A 16,667-nucleotide genomic window follows, 5' to 3' on the forward strand; every position below is an offset into this window, starting at 1 on the left:
ATTATGGGGTGGAGGTCGGTTTGCTGGGGGCATTGCAGTTACAGGAATGAAAGGGCTCGGGGTCCCAGCACTGCTCAGAAGCAAGGACAGGATCCCTAAGACCCTCAGGCTCCACAGAACACCCTTTTATGGGTGTGCTGGAACCCCTGGCTCTTCAGGAAACCGAGGCAGCCCTGTAAGAAGAAGCATTTAGCACTTGGCTATTTTATTTTCTCACCAGTAAAACAGAAGGGAGGTGGGGCCCACCTCAGCACCGCTTCCCCAGTGCCCACCGCCACCTTCTCTCCTGCCTCCCCTGGGAGCCTATGAGTCAATGGAACTCCTGGCCTCTGCGATGTCACCCCGTGTGCCACCCCGTGAGTTGGAGGAAGAAATGCTCTCCTAGTCGAAGCAGCCTCAGAACAACCAGGCTGGGCACAGCTGGTAGCTGGATGTCACCTGAGCTTCCGGTCATGTCCTACTCAGCCTCAGCGGGTCTTGCCCCGGCCCTCAGAGATGATTTCTTCAGGCTGGGCACGCATGTACCACTCCACCCAGGAACCATCATAGATGGCCACATCGGGCTTGTCGCAGAGGTAGGCCCCCAGTGCCACATGGCAGGCTGTGACGCCGGAGCCACAGGTGGCCACCAGGGGCTGGGACAGGTCCACCTTCTTGTCCTGGAACAGGCGGCGGATCTCCTCGGGGCTCTTCTCCAGGCCCTCCTCAGTCAGGAAGTCCGTGAAGGGGATGTTCACAGTGCTGGGGATGTGGCCAGGTTCGATGCCTGCAGCAGGAGAGCAGGAGGAAGGAGCAAATACAAGGCAGGTATGAGTGGCCCCGTGGCACCGACAGCCTCCCATGCAGCTAGGGCGCTAAACCCTCCACATGCACCATCTCACATGATCCTCACAAGCAGAAACCCAGGTGCGATTTACAGGCGTTCCCATTTTACAGAGGGAGATGCTGAAGTTCAATATTGCCCAAGGTCGTGCATCTAGCAAATTGCTGGCTGGGATTTGAAACCCAAGACTCAAGAGTCCACCAGAGCCACACCCTGCCCCAGGTTTCCTGAGGACCAACTACACGCCCTGGGGCAACAAAGATAAATAAGACTTCTGCCTCACTAGGACAGGTAGCACTTACAGTCAAGGAGTTTTGATCTGGCAGAGGAGACAGGCAATACAGAATAATTACAAGTATAATGAATGTTATCAGAAGGCTCTACTACAGGGGGGCACATCATAAAAGATAACAGCTGACATTACTAAGCACTCGCTTTGTGCCCAGCACTGTTCTGAGCTCCTCGGCTGCATTTTCTCCTTTAATCTTCCCCACAACTCTATGGGAAAAAATCACTACCCTCCCTTTTGTACAGATGAGGGGACTGAGGCACACAGACTAACTTGTCCAACTTAGTAGGGGCAGAGAGGCCCCAGGGCCTGTGTGCTAACCATCAGGCAGCACTGCCTGGGAGAGGGGGGATGCTGTGACGCCGGAGCCACATGTGGCCACCGGGGAAGCTTCTCTGAGAAGGCCCTGAAGGGTGAGTAGAATGCAGCCAGGCAGAGGCGCCTGGGCATCCCAGGCAGACGGGCTCCTAGGAGGCAGGGAATAGCATGGTGCTTGGAAGGGTTAAAGGTCATCGTGGCATAAGCCCAGACAGTGGGGAGGGAGGCCCAAGGGGAAACCCAGGGGGATGGGAACACTTTAGCAGGCCTGGATTAAGACTCAGAGCTCTGACATGACTGCGAGGGGAAATGAGACTTCCGGTTTCCAAAGATCACTTTGACTGAAGCACCGAGAACCTGGGCGAGGTTAGAGATCCGCTCAGGAAGAGGGTCATCTCTTCATCCACAACTCCGCAAACCTCCCCAGGGCTCCCAACATGTGTTTCGTTTTCACCACCCCCTACGAGGCAGGTGTTCCTAATGGTCCCATTTTCACACTGAGGACTGAGAAGTGCAATAAAATAAACTCTCACAGGCAATGACTCAAATCTCAGCCATTCCGACTTTAGGGTGGCTTCTGCCTCCATTTCCTACTGCAGTGGAGTGACATGATACGGGACTTCATGTATAGACAGACAGCACTCAGAGTCCATAGCGAGACTGGAATGTGACACGGATTCCCACTTAACAGATGCAGAAACTGGACTCAGCCAGAGACATTACATAGAGGCCATCCCAGAGCAAGGAAGCAGAGTGAGCTCTCAACACAGGTTGGTTACTGTCAGAGTAGGGCTGTCCCCATGCCTGAACCCCACCTAGCAAAGCAGGCTTCCTCTCCCTGCTGGACCAAAGTGGCAAATTATAGGCACGCTTGGCCAGCTCTTGGGCTGTGGAGTGGGAACGATGAGAACAGTGATGTCCTATCGCTGTATTGGTTTGGATCCACCTTTTACACAAGCTTCGTCCACCTTGACAACAAGCTTGCCAGGTGTATCTCCTTATCTCTCATGTCACGATGAGCAAGCAGACCGGGGTAAGTAAAGCACCTCCATAAAGAGCCATAACCGGAGAAGCACACATTAATTACACCACTTCCTACTTCTCGAGTGCATTGCACACTTGCTTCCGTTTGACATTTGAACCTCATCATATCCCTTCAGTTCTGTGTTCTGCTCCCACTTTACACATGCAGAAGCTCTGGTTCAGAGATCAGACGACCTGCCAGACCTGCCAGACGTAACAAAGCCAGCGCAACCTGGGGCAGGGATGTGAACCCAGGTCTGGCTCTGGCTCACTGTCCTATGTTGCTCCACTCCCTTGTCCCCACCCCTCCACGCCCTGGGGGCTGAGCGGAAGGACCCAACAAGTTTAAGGTGGCATCCTTATTCGGCTGAACTGTATGAAATTGCCACATATGTAGGTTCAAAAATGGTTGGATATCAGCAGTTTCCCACGGTTTGGCATAAGGTAACATTACTCTGCAGGGTTTATTGTGGCAGGGACCATCCACATTTACCAAACCTGTCTGAGGCATCGGTTCTGTGTGTGAGCTACTGGGTTAGCTTCAAGACGCACTGGGTGCAAGGGCGTCCTTGCCCTAAGGCCATCCAAAACAGTGCTAGGACAGGGTGGGCCCAAGCTGCTCTGCCAGCACAGAGAAACTCCAACCTCAATGTGGGGGCATGTGGGTGCCATTCGGGGAGAGCGTCCCAGGGGAAGTGGCAAGTTCCTTATACCCTCTCTGAAGCAGGCACAAGAGAAATGTCTGAGGAATTCTTGGTTGCTCATTGACATTACATGTACCAGTTCTGAATTCAACTCTTGGCTGGGCTGTCTCCTGACACCCAGGGCAAGGTCACCATTCTAAGGCTCCATTTCCTCTTCTGTGAGGTGACAGCAACCACCCTGAGGGATCATTAAAAAAGCTCATACCAGGTGGCCACTGACTCACCTACTTTGTGGGGACCGCTCCCCACCTCACAAGGGGCTTCCCCGCAGACTCCTTGCCTGTGGAATCCAGCCCCAGGCAGAAGGCCTTGTCTCAACCCAGGCCAGCAAACATCCTCTATTGAGTTGCTGCCCCAAAGTGGGGCAGCAACCTCTATTACTGCCCCCTCTCTCCTGCCCTCTGCCAGCCTTGGCCCCATGAGGGCCCTCCCTTCACTCCCTGCCTCAGAGTCCTCCTGCCCTCCTCTCAGGGACTCACTCCATCACCCTCAGGGATGATGCAGACCTGATCAGGCCCCACCCCTTTGACGCTTCTCCCAAACTGGGCCTGCCCCCCACCCCTCCTATCTGCAGTGACCCCTACACCCATAGGATTTTGGGTTCTCATACTTACATAGGGCACCCTGTGTTCTCAATGAATTTGGAGGCAGTCACCGCCCCAAGCACAGGTGAGGGGCGTGGGGGGTGGCGTGGCATGGGATGAGGCGGCAAGTATTACTGCTCCCACTTTAGGAATAAAGCCAGTGGGGCTTAGAGACTGAGGCTACTAGAAACCAAATCTCGTCCTTTAAAACCATACGGCGTCCTTTAAAGGCAAGGGCAAGGCCAGGGATGTGCCCAGGATGCTTCTGACCCCGCGCCCCAGGGGACCTCCCAGCCCCTTCGCCCAGCGCAGTTACCATCTCGGGGCTCAGGCTCGGTGCCCCGGAATCGGCCAGCGGCTCGGGCGTCCACCACCTGGAAGCGCCGGGACTCGAGGTTCTCCTTCATGTCCTCGTACGTCTTGACGAAGGTGGGGTCCAGCGTGGCGCGGAACTCGGTAGGCACTGGGCGGCTCTTGCCGGAGCTCAGCGGCAGGCCCTGGCGTAGCCAGTTGCGGAGGCCGCCGTCAAGCAGCGACACTGTACGGTGGCCAAAGGCGCGAAACATCCACCAGACACGTGGCGCTGCGTAGAGGCCCTGGTCACTGGCGTCGTAGATCACAACGTGGGTGGCGGCGCCCACGCCCAGGTGGCCAACGTACTCAGAGAAGTGCGACGCGCTGGGTAACATGTGGTCATAGGGCGATGTGCGGTCGCTGCACTGGTCGATGTCAAAGAAGGCGGCGCCGGGGATGTGGCGCTCTTCGAACTCGCGGCGCGCGTCGCGGCCCAATTTGGGCAGGTACCAAGAGGCGTCCAGCAGCTGCAGGGGCTGCCCCGCGCGCGGGGCCCGCAGCGCCTCCACCACCCACTGCGCCGACACCAGCGCGCGGAAGAGCTGCTGCCGGGCCATGGCGGCGGCGGAGACACTGGGGCTGCAGGCCTGGGCGACAAGGAGGATGTTAGGAAGGAATCGAAGAAGAGGCCCGCCCGGGAAGGGGGCGGAGGGGGGATGGAGGAGGGTTGGGAAACGCCCAAGCCGCGGAGGCCGGGGCTGGAACAGGGGCTGGGGCAGGGCGGGCGCGGGAGGTGGAGCAGGAGGAGGGCAGAGTCCAGGGAACGCAGAAAACTAGCGCTGGTGAACCCGGTACACACTTCGGTCACTGGATCTCCCCTCCTTCCCCCGCCAGGATATATACCCAGCAGAGAGCGACCAAATGACCATGAACCCCGGAGAGGGCCCGGCAGGCCCCTCACCGCGGCTTGCTTGTGGCGGGGTGGGGGAGGAGGAGGGAGTGGCACTGAGCAGGGGAAGGCTCCGCTGGCACTTTAAGGCAAGTAGGGGCAAAAGCTTTAGCCCGTTCCTGAAATGACCCAGCTTCCCTTGCAAGCCAAGGAAGGTTCCTGGAGGAACTCATTCATCAAATATTTACATGAGCAGCACAATAGGAAGAGTAGCTGGAATTTACTGGGTTTTTGCTGTGTATTTAATCCTCACAATACCTTAAAACAGGGCAGGACACTGACAAGGAGTAGGCTCTAGGTTATTTGTTGAGTGCGTGCCCTGAAGGGGTTTGGTATTCCGACTGTCTCACTGACACTCTGAGCCACGGAGGCTCATAGAGGTGCCCTAACTCGACCCAAGTCAACAGTCGAGGGGTGGTGGGACACCAGAATCCAGACTTCTCACTGACACATGCGCTGCGCAGGCCCTGGGATCCAGCGAGGTCAGATTTTGCCCCTTGAGCCTGAGCTTTCCCTCTGGACCTTCTTGAGGCAATAGCAACAGTGACTTAGTGCCTCACTCCTTCCCTCTGCTCCCCTGAGGCTGAGAGTGCTCCCGTCAACCAGCCCATCGTGACATGTCAGCCCATAACCTTCCATGTGCTGAGCCCCTGTGCAAGCAGCCCCTAGTCTGTTAGGTGCCATTGTGCAGGTTGGAGAAAGGTGCTCCTTCTGCCAGGCAGAGGCAAAGCCCACCCCAGGACACATGGCTGGGTGAGTGGAGTGTGAGCTGCAGATCAGCCCCCATCTTACCCCCTCAGCTGTGCACCCCATTCTCTGTGCAGGGCACAACCATCCACACCAGGCAGTCCTGCCACCAAGGGGAAGGCATGGGTAGAGAACAAGCATTGCGGGGAGGGACCTGTGGGCCAGGCCACAAGCTAAGTACCACAGCCTTCAGTAGTGGGTCATAGAGGTGGTCGGAGGCAGCCTCAGGATTTGAAGCTGGATTTCAGCTTCTGAGATTGGATTTCTTCCCCAGCCCCAGGTCAGTGATGACCAGGGCCTAAAGAGTCCACACTGCGCTACCTCGTTCAGCCCCTCTCACACTCTCATGGCTGGCTAGCTGACTTTGCCCACATGGTCAGGCCCTGTGCTGAACACTGAGAAAATCGTGACTTTCCCAAGCCCTAAAGGCAAAGACAGGCCATAGGCCTACCTGAGGAACAATGGAATTGAGGAAAATCTGGAGTTCAGTGTGTGCACAGAGGGGCCACTGGCTCAGCCTGGGGTGGAAAGCCATCCCGGAGGAGGAAATCTGAACTGATTTGACCTTTTCAGGGGCCCAGGAAACTGAAGCTTGATTTTCAGAATGAAGAGGCTGCCAGGGGGGCTTTGGCTAGATGATGTTGAAGGATGCTGCTGGCCCCTTCCTGAAGAACTCATTTGTGAACCACAACAACAGCCCCTGCTCCCTACCATCATGAGACTCCTTGATTGATTCTTACCCAAGGAATATGAGGGTGAAAGTGGCATGTGTCTCTTGTGGTCCAGGGCTTGTAAGAAAACCTTTCTCCTTCCCTTCCCTTTCCTTTTGTCCCCTCCCCTCCCCCACCAAGGATCCATTTACACTAAAAAGAACTCTAGTTTGGGACTTAGACACCCCCCTTCTCCTTCAAATCCCAGTCTGAGGCTTCATGAGTGATGTGAGGGTGGACATGTTAGGCCCCCTGACCCATTTCCGTTTCTTATAATGTGGCTTCCAAGCCTCACCTTTTTAGCAAAGGTTAAACAATGAATGGCGAGGGCTATCACGATACACTGTATATGACTGGTTTTAATAATCATTAAAAACGGCTTAATAATAATCCCATTATTTCTTCAAAGTTCCTCTCATAGATGGTCATTGAATCATCAGCGAATTTCAGGACTGGGTGGGGCATCAGAGGTCTTAGGTCATCCTGCTCCGCCCTCCCTGCTGGATTGGCAGGTTCTCACAAAGGACTTGGGGCAGAGGAGGGTCTGGGAGAGCAGGCTCTGGGAGTCATTGAAACTGCTGGGGTCAGACCCTGTGTGCTTGGCAGGCCTGGACCAGCACATAGTTGGGAGTGCTCTGGGAGTGAAGGACTTCTGGACATACAGGACAGCCCGAGGCCCATCTCAGGGGTGTACACACGACGCTAGGGAAAGTGTGAACCCCGGACCACTGTCTGGGGTGGGCCCTGGAAGAGCAGGGCTCCAGTCAGACTGGGCATTCCTCAAGGACTTCCTCCAGTCCTGTCCTTCCTGGCACCCCCTCTGCCTGCCACTACAAAGCACAAAGCTCAGAGGATTCGCTGGGCAAATGTTTATCAAAGCATGAATTCTCACAACTTCCTGAGAGAATAAAATGAATTTTCGAAAGGGGGATGAGAGAAGCAGTCCAGGCTTATGCAACATACGCAAAAGCTGAGTAGGGCAGTGCTGTCCCCACCAGCTTGCAGGAACCAGTTATTAGAGTCTGAGGAATTATGCCAACAGGTTGTTAAACATAGCCATTGTTAAAAAATTAAGTCATATAAACACGATTAAATTAAAAACAAAGGCAATTATTTTGAAAACTATGAGGCCTCCAGAGGAGATCGACAAGGTAAACAAATGCAGCCAGGCCATGTGGGCTTCAGATCCATCACAGTCAGGCCTCAACCACACTGGGCCTCATTCTGGTCTTTAGGTAAGTTTCTGGCCTGCTCCCGCAGGTTTGTTGTGGGAACTAAGTAACACCCGCAGGAGCAAAGTGCTTCGCCAACAAGGCCGTGACGGATGTTAGTTTCGTTTCACTCCAGCAAGTTCTTTGCCAGTTTCTCCTCCTGGCACCTCCGGGTCAGTTGGCCTCTCCCTGGCTTCTCCGTCCGGCTTTTATTAGTCTGCCTCCCTCCTTCCTACCGTTTCCGGTGGCACCAGGTGACCTCTCACCCCCTACCCACAGCTCCCCACCCGTCACTCACCCAGACCCCACCCTGCAGGGCGCCCCAAACTGTTGCCGACAGTCATCATTAGGGCAAATCCTCCCTCTGAGACTGCGGCCCCCTCCTCCGCTCAGGCCCAAGGTGCCCTGCGCCGCTCACCCCAACTATCGACCACCCTCTAAAGAAATCAAGCGCGATGCCGCAGCAGTTACCATGGTCTCGGGCTCCCGGCTTCCGGGTTCGGCCACGGGCCCCCTGCCTGACGGGGCCCCCTGCCTGAAGACGCTCCCTCCCCGCGCCCCCGCAGCTGTCCCCTCCTCCTTCCACCAACCTGCGGCCAGCCAAAGGGAGGAGACTCCGGCACAGCCCCCCGCCGCGTCCACTCGGAGCCGCGGCTGCCGGCGCCTTCCACTGGCCGGGCCTGGGGGACGCCCGCGCCGCGAGTCCCGCCCCGCGCCGCCCCGGTGCCATCCGGCGTTTCCAGCGGGTCCCCCCGAGGGGCTCAGAGGAGCCGTGCACCGGGTGGCGGCTAGTGGCGGGCGCGGCGGGGCGGCGGGCGGCGCGGGCCGAGGAGGGCTGCGCGCGGTCCCCCTGCGGGCGGCGGCGCGATGGTGCTGGCCGGCCGGGGAGTTGCGGGCTCGGTGTTTGAACCTCCAGCTTCTTCAGAGGGCCGGGGCGGGCATCACCAGGGCGGCGCTGAGGGCGAGTAAGTGCGGCGCGGTGGGGGCAGCGGCCAGTTCCCGAGCCGCTCAGGACTGGGCCGCAAGTCGGGCCACCTGCGACCCAGGGGAGGGTCCCTGTGGCGAGGGCAGGCGCGATACCCCGGGAGCCCCTGACCCATCTGGGTAGAGGGCACCGAGCTGGGGCTGGACTTGGGAATCCTGAGGGCGGGGGGAGCCTCAGCTGCTGAGAAACCGCAGGAGGGTTTGCGAGACCCAAGGTGCGAGCGGGGGCGTGTGCGGGGCTCCAGCGAACCCTCCCTCGACGCGCCCACTCCCCTGCCCTCCCAGGAAAGGGGGCTGGAAACCCAAGATGCCCTCTTCCTCATCCTGGGCATCTTTATGCTGCTCTTTTCTGGCAGGACCCCGAGGGCAAGTTTGGCAGCTTCTAGGGCCAGCTCCCCCTGGACCCCTCGGAAGCTCTTGCCCCACTCCCTTCCGTCTGGGGACCCAGGAAGGGGCGGGGAGGCATTCCTTAGGGAATCTGCGGACTTATTCCCTTGCAAGCCCCAGCTCTGCTCGGTTAGTAGAAACACACCTCCCCCCCCCGGGGGAGGGGGGGATCGATGGGAAAAAGTCCCTCCTCCCGGGCCCCAGGCGCTGCACACAAGGTCCTCATGGCTCTTTTCTGGTTCCCACCCGCGCCAGGTGACGCGCAGAGCTGAAACCATGGTTCATCAGGTGCTCTACCGGGCACTGGTCTCCACCAAGTGGCTGGCGGAATCTGTCAGGGCTGGCAAGCTGGGGCCTGGCCTGCGGGTACTGGATGCTTCCTGGTACTCACCGGGCACTCGGGAGGCTCGCAAGGAGTATCTAGAGCGCCACGTGCCGGGCGCCTCCTTCTTTGATATAGAGGAGTGCAAGGACAAGTCGTCACCCTATGAGATGATGCTTCCCAGCGAGGCGGGCTTCTCTGACTATGTGGGCCGCTTGGGCATCAGCAACGACACGCACGTGGTGGTATATGATGGCGACAACCTGGGCAGCTTTTATGCGCCGCGGGTCTGGTGGATGTTCCGTGTGTTTGGCCACCGCACTGTGTCCGTGCTCAATGGCGGCTTCCGGAACTGGCTGAAGGAGGGCCACCCTGTGACATCTGAGCCCTCACGCCCAGAGCCCGCAGTCTTCAAAGCCACACTTGACCGCTCTCTGCTCAAGACCTATGAACAGGTGCTGGAAAACCTAGAATCTAAGAGGTTCCAGCTGGTGGATTCACGGTCCCAGGGACGGTACCTGGGCACGGAGCCAGAGCCAGATGCCGTAGGTAGGTGTCCCAGTGGGTGGTAGGTCCCCGAGGAGTAACGCTCAATGGAAGGATGGAGAGTAAGGATGTCTGGGACCCTCTTCGGGTTTTGCCCTCAGTCCCCCATACGTAGGCCTCAGTCTTGCCATCTGTAAAATGAGAGGAGAGAGCCAAACCCAAGGGCTCTGATGTGTGAGGATCCCCATATGTGTTCTCATAGCCACACGTAACAAACAACCTAGGGTCTGTGTGGGGTGGCATCAGCAGAGGAGACTGGCAGTATATCTACCCACATCCACGTGCAGGCACTAGCTTCCACACATGCCCAATGGCGTGTCCATGAGCTGACATATGCATCACTATACAGATGCCTCTGAAGGACGCCTGGCTTCTCCAGGACTCTGTTTCCCAGAAACCGTTACAGACATTGACAATGCCCTTCCCCCAGCAACCCCCTTCTCCTTCCAGCTCTCTCAGCCCCCGACCTTTCCAAACGGCCGCGGCCTGCCTGCAGAGCTGTAACAGCAGCGGCTATTTCATGCTAAGCACTTGACATTGCATTTTCTCATCCAAAAAGGCTTCATACGTCCATTTTTGAGGGGGAGGAAACAGATTTCAGAATATTAAGTTACTTGCTCAGTTAACTGGCAAAGTCAGGATTTGAACCCAACACTGCCTCGTTTCAAACCAGTGCTTTTGACCAGGATGCATTGCCCACCCCCAACTTTCAGAGAGCCACTCTGCTAGGCATCAGCATGGAGCTAATGTGTGAGTCCTCCCTGTCCTGGGGAGGAAAGGGAGGCCTGGAGGATTCTGTGCTGCTGGGGGTGGGGATAGTCTCAGGAGAGGAAATGCAGAGCACCAGAAGCTCCTAACGGATGTCCGAGGTCTCACCATCACCCTTGCTGGGTGCCCTCCATCCTCTGCCTGGACACCTCTGGTAGCCAAGACCTCATGCTCTTGGGTCTCTCATGGCCTAGGCTGGCCCCTCCTGGGCCAGTGGCTTTGTCTTCAGTCAGGGTGCCTCGGCAGAACCTAATTCCTGTGAAACATTTTGCCTAACTTGTTGAAACATCTCTCTTCGTCTGTGCCTCCGAGGGAGAGAACTCTGTGATAGCTGTTTCCAAAACTCTTAGAGCTGGAGGGACTGAAAGGTCACCTCATGGGACAGAAGGGAGACTGAGGTACACAGAAGAAGGGACGGGTCAAGTCCAAATGGCTAGGTAGTGGCTGAGCCAGAGCACAGGGTTCTGTCCTCCCATCATGGTTTTTGCCAGGCCCAGTGTTTTCCTTGCTGGGCTTGCTCTTCAGAGTTGAAGGTTCAAGTTCATTTGGCACCTTCCAGAGACTCTTGGCCTTGATTCAAGATGCCTTCTTTCCTTGGGATTTAAGCTGCCACTGGGGGAGGAACAGGGAGTTGTTTCCCCTAGCTTGTCCACAAACAACCTGAGAATAAGTGAAGGGAGAGTTCACAGATGCCCGACCCAGTCCGCTCACCCCTATTTTAGAGGTAACGACACTGAGGCTCAGAGAGGGGAGAAGTCCTGCTGTGGGCGATACCTCCCAGAGGCCCTGAATTCTCAAGTCTCTCCCCTTCATGTGGCCCTACTCCCAACTCCTCCAGTTCCCATCTGGAGCCCCAAGGAGTGTGGGTTCTAGTTGAAGTCAGCCCCTTTGTAGTGGGACCTTGATCCAATTGCTCAGCTTCTCTGGGTTCCCGAGAAGGGTGATGTCAGCCCTACCCACCCGGAGTCTATTCATTTAAGTGCAGCGCCTTAGAGAAAGGCGAGGAACCGTGCGAAGGCGGGGGCCATCTAGAAAGGTGTGGAGGGTGCAGCACTTCCCCCGCATTTCCTAAGAGGCTTTGCTGGCCTCGTGTACAAGACGTTTTGAAGACACAAAGGCACATGAGGCTGTGCTGAGTTCATGGTTGCCGGCTTGGGGTGGGATCAGGAAGGCAGCCCGTGGGCTCACTAGTCCAGATGTGACACCTAGGGGAATTTGGGTGGCGGGACCTGGGCATCCCTTGAAGGTGGGACCCCCCAGGAACAGCTGGAAGAAGGGCCTTAGAAACCTGACAGCCACTTCCTACAGACCTTAGGCAAGCACCTTCCGCTCTGGCCTCAAGTTTTCTGCTCCCAGTGTCTTGAGTCCTGTCTGTAAAGGGGCGCAAGGTGAGAGAGAGGTAGATACCTGAGTTTATATCCTGGTACTTAGGTGTGGCCTTGAGCAAGTCTCTTCACCTCTGAACCCTTCTCCTTAATGAAAGGAATGCTGATTATTAAGAGCTTGGGAGAAGGGCGACAACAGAGATGGGAACTGATCCGGCTCAGAGACTGTAAACCTTATTCTCTTTTCCTTCCCCCAAGTCCAGTGGAGGGAGGGTAAGTAAGGATGAAGAGGGAGGACATCGACCTTTAATGGGACTTTATTTGCAGAACACTTTATATACTCCCCCTTGACACCAACAGGTGGGAGTTAGAATTGGTCCCACTTTGGAGGTGGGGAAAGGGATCATAGACTTATCTAACGAGGCAGGATGGCCAAGACCTGACCTCAGTCAGCAGGTATCAAAAGTGTGGCTGTTTTCCGAGGGTCACTACATGTAAGCAAACATGGGGACTGGGAAGAGAGATCCAGTGTTGCTTCATGCCTGTGTCTCTCCCTTGCGGGGCTGGGGCCCGGGATAGGGGCGGGGCAGGAGAGTGCTGAGCTGTTTCCCATTGGCCAGGGTTGGAGGTGACCCACTGGGGCTACCTGTACTGGATTCCTTAGTGTCTTTAGGAAGAAAGCAAGAAAGAGCCAGACAGGTTTTTCTGCCCTTAAAAGTCCACACCTATCAGTCGCCTCACCAACTTCCCTGGCATCTTGACCAAAGCTGGAACACAGTCCCAGCCCTCTGAGCAGCTGAGGAGTATGAGAGATTGTCTCACTGTTCTCCTGCCTCAGCGCCTTTTTCCAGGAGGGCTCAGGGTGATCAAAGAACACAGGCTTTGGGGTTGACAGACCTGGCTGCACTTCTCACACCTGTGCTATGTGTCCTGGGACAAATTACCTTACCTCTCTGAGCCTGAACTCTTCATTAGTGCCAGGAGAATAATCTCCCCATCTTTGTGAGGGTTAAGGAAGATAAGGTTCTTGGGATAACGCATGGTTTGGGGGCCTGATAGCAGAGGTGATGAGCATGGTGGCATGCCTGCTGTGGGGAGGGAAAGCCGAGCCAGCTGGAGCTGAACTCAGGGGAAGAGCAGCAGGAGCTTGGGAGCCCACTGTGCCTTTCCTCCAGTTGGCTGTTCTCCAAGGTTCTCTGGCCAGGTTCCTCCCTGCCCTCCTCCCACACAGGCAGTCAGTTCCTGCTCATTTAAATTCCCCAGACAGGCCCGAGCCCTTCCCTGGTGGAGATGAAAAGGAGGACCCCACCTCCCAAGGCTCACCCAGTGTGGGAGGCCAGATCTGCAGAAACCCCCTGACTTCATCACTGGGAAGAAGTACCTTTTATATAATCAGAAGAAAACAATGGAACTGTTTCCTAGAGAATGGGGGGAAAGAAAAACAGCATTCGGAACACAAAGGCTTGTGTTTTTAAATGCACCAAGTCCAGCCCACTGCTTGGATGCTGAACATTTTAAAGTTGGGTTTCTTGGCAAAGAACACCCTCGAAGCCAGCAGATGAACTGTGCCTCATTGGTAGCTCAGCACACATCTGATCTCACATTTAAAGTTTCCAGACAAAAAGGTGAAATCACAGGAAGAAATTGCTGTAATATTGTAGGTTGAGTGCACACCTGTGTGCCCACAGTCATTAGGGGCTTTTACCTACAATAGCTAACTTCCCCACAAGCCTGTGAGGTAGGTGGGATTATCTCCCCAATTCACGGTTGGGGAAACTGAGACTCGGAGGTGCAGGGCCTGCCTGGCTACACACTGCCCCCCACCCTCGTCCTGCCCTGCCCCACTGTCCGGGTTTAATGGGACAGTGAGGGAATTTTAGAGGAAGGAGAGCCCAAAGACACACCCAAGCCTGCCTTGGGTCCTACTGCCAGTGCCCGGTCTGCCACGCTGTGGGATGCTTGAGGAAGAGAGGGGCTGCCTGGGCATGCTGGGGGCTAGCCCAAGGCCTTGGCCCTGCGGGTGGCACCAGCTCTGGCTGTGGTCCAGACTACTTTGCCCAATTTGCTGGCTTTTCTGAAGCCAGATTTGGCAGAGGGGACTCACTGGCTGCAGAGACAGTTCTAGAATAGATCCCAACGCCAGCCTAGACCCCCGTTCTGCTTCCATCCAAGCCTCAGGGTTGCTAGGAGAGACCTGAAGAGACAGACTACACTGCCCCCAGTCTCGTCTGCCCCCGGGGTGGGTGGGCCAGCCTTAGTAGTTGGGGCTTTACTCCTTACGACAGCCCGACGCACACGACTACTCCCGTTCCCACTTACTAATGGGGAAACAGGCTCAGAGAGGTGATGTGACTTAAGGTGATGTGACATATGCTCAAAGACCAGCTCTGCCACTTACCACCTTGTTGGTAAGTGGCAGAGCTGGTCTTTGAGCATATGTCTAACACCACATCACATGCTCTTTCCACAACTGTGTGCCTCACAGGAAAACCTGGTGACTCCGAGTAACCCTGGTTCTGCCTTTACCTCCCTGTGTGGCCTTAGGGGGGCCATTTTATTTTGCAAACCTCAGTGTATTCAACTGTAAAATGAGGTGACATATTAATGGATTAGGTGGTTATCTGTGTAACGTCGCTCTTCCTTGCTAGACCATACTCCCCAGAGAACCGGGGCTGTGTCTGTCCTTTTCACCACTGTGTTCTTAGCCGCTGGCACAGCAACGTAGCGTTCACATTAGTCGTCTCATTTGCTCTTCTGAAAAACCCTAGGAGAAGGGTCCGCACAACTCAGCCCATTTTTCAGGCGAGAAAACCGAAGTTCAGAGAATTGAAGCGATTTGTCCAACGTAAAGGTTAGTAAGTGGTAGCGCTGAGACCCGTATCCCCATCCTCTCAAGCAGGTATGATTTTGGACATTCCTACTTCAAGACAGGTTTGAGGGAGGGGGGGCGACTTTGTCTTAAGTCATGAGCATTGACTATAGGAAAGGCCAGGAATAAGTCAGGATCCGAGATGGGCAAAGATGTTAGTTTTATTCGAGAAGCTCTCTATCCTCATAGCCACAGCTGGTCGTGGCCTCCAGCACTTGCTCCCTCCCGCCCCCATGCCTTTCTAACCCTGTCCTTCTCTTTGACCTCTGCCCCCACCCAGGACTGGACTCCGGGCACATCCGAGGTTCAGTCAACATGCCATTCATGGACTTCCTGACGGAAGACGGCTTCGAGAAGAGCCCAGAGATGCTCCGCGCTATGTTTGAGGCCAAGAAGGTGGACCTTGCAAAGCCACTCATTGCCACGTGCCGGAAGGGTGTCACCGCCTGCCACATTGCCCTGGCTGCGTACCTCTGCGGCAAGCCTGACGTGGCCATCTATGATGGGTCCTGGTCCGAGTGGTTCCGCCGGGGCCCCCCGGAGACACGTGTGTCCCAGCAGAAGGATGGGAAGGCCTGAGCAACAGGCTTCTCCTCCACCTGTCCGTAACTCCCACTAGTTTAGAGGCTGGCGTGACCTGTAGCTGGTTCGTACCTCTTCGGCAAAGGAGATTGACAAGGTTTAGAACTGCTGTGTGAAGCCCTCCTTTCCCCCAACAACACTGGAATAAACATGGCCTTTCCTGAGTCTGTGTCTGCCTACCTCTCCCTGGCTCCCATCCTTGCCCCAGACTTCCATCTCCTTCAGATTCCTTAGAAGCCACCAATTGGGGAAGCCAGCTGGGAAGTCACACTGAAGGCCCTGCTTTATTATTTAGTTTTGACAAAGGAAGCCACCTGTTGTCCCATGTCAGGTAGAGCATGCTGGGACCTACCTGGAAGGTGTACCAGTAAGCCAGAGAGAAGCGAAACCATAGCTAGCCAGGTACCAACCCCTCCTGCTGTAGGCCCAGCTCTCTGGGTGTGGGGGAAGAGGCGTGGGGGCAGGTGGCCTTCCAAATGAGTGTTTAAGAGATGTCACAAACACAGGCCCTGAGGCCTCAGAAGAGGTGATGCTCAGAAGCAGGCCAAAGGAAGGTGGCACCACCTTGGGTGACCTTCTTGCCTCAGAATAAGACCCCCCGGGGAGTGCTGGGGCAGGTGGTCTTAGAGCTTTGCCAGTGTGAACCAGGAAGCTATGGTAGAAGAAAGTCACCCTGTAGACTGGACCCCTTGGCTGGACTTCCAGTTTTCCAGACACAGGCTCTCTAAACCCTCTGAAGATTAGGATGATTCCTGACCCCACCTACTGGGAGTTCCCTCCTCCCCATTGTCCAAATTTGAAAACAGTTCTACTGTGGGTAAAACGTTATCAAACAGCATCTCATGCCACAGAGAAATCATTCATGAAAGGCAGAGTCAGTTGATGCGGCAAACTTCGTTATTGTCTTATATTAAGAAATTGCCACAGGCACTCCAGTCTTCAGCAACTACCAGCATGGTAGTCAGCAGCCATCAGCATAGAGGCCAGACCCTCCAGCAGCAAAAAGATGATGACTCGTTGAAGGCTCAGATGATGGTTAGCATTTTTTAGCAATAAGTATTTTTTAATTAAGGTGGGTACATTGGTGTTCTTAGACATAACGCTATGGCACACTAAACGGACTACAGGATAGGGGAAACATAACTTTCACACGCGCTAGGAAACCAAGACATTCGTGCGACTCACTTCATTGCACTCTTCGCTTTATTGTGGTGGTCTGCAACTGAGCCCGC

The 16,667-nt window shown here is 55.6% G+C and overlaps 2 protein-coding genes across 4 annotated transcripts; one reads left to right on the forward strand and one right to left on the reverse strand.

Annotated features, from left to right (window-relative positions):
* Positions 1-174: 174 nt before the first annotated feature.
* On the reverse strand, positions 175-8,377 carry MPST (mercaptopyruvate sulfurtransferase). Of its 2 annotated transcripts, none has more exons than XM_039877768.1 (3): positions 8,124-8,233; positions 4,058-4,682; positions 175-766 (listed from the first exon to the last, which is right to left on the reverse strand). In XM_039877768.1, the coding sequence occupies exons 1-3, from the start codon at positions 8,124-8,126 to the stop codon at positions 468-470; spliced, it is 927 nt and encodes a 308-aa protein (XP_039733702.1). In that variant the 5' UTR covers positions 8,127-8,233; the 3' UTR covers positions 175-467. The 2 variants fall into 2 exon arrangements, with proteins under 2 accessions (XP_039733702.1, XP_039733701.1); XM_039877767.1 differs by lacking the exon at positions 8,124-8,233 and adding an exon at positions 8,243-8,377 and having other exon boundaries at positions 177-766.
* An 87-nt stretch (positions 8,378-8,464) lies between these two features.
* On the forward strand, positions 8,465-15,600 carry TST (thiosulfate sulfurtransferase). 2 transcript variants are annotated; one of them, XM_039877766.1, is made up of 3 exons: positions 8,465-8,617; positions 9,279-9,894; positions 15,134-15,600. In XM_039877766.1, exons 2-3 carry the CDS (start codon positions 9,300-9,302, stop codon positions 15,430-15,432), a joined length of 894 nt encoding a protein of 297 aa, XP_039733700.1. In that variant the 5' UTR covers positions 8,465-8,617; positions 9,279-9,299; the 3' UTR covers positions 15,433-15,600. The 2 variants fall into 2 exon arrangements, with proteins under 2 accessions (XP_039733700.1, XP_039733699.1); XM_039877765.1 differs by lacking the exon at positions 8,465-8,617 and adding an exon at positions 8,990-9,006.
* The last annotated feature ends 1,067 nt before the right edge of the window (positions 15,601-16,667 follow it).

This window comes from Pteropus medius, unplaced genomic scaffold (genome assembly GCF_902729225.1).
Source record: "Pteropus medius unplaced genomic scaffold, Ma_sr-lr_union100, whole genome shotgun sequence".
In the NCBI taxonomy this organism is placed as follows: Eukaryota; Metazoa; Chordata; class Mammalia; order Chiroptera; family Pteropodidae; genus Pteropus; species Pteropus medius.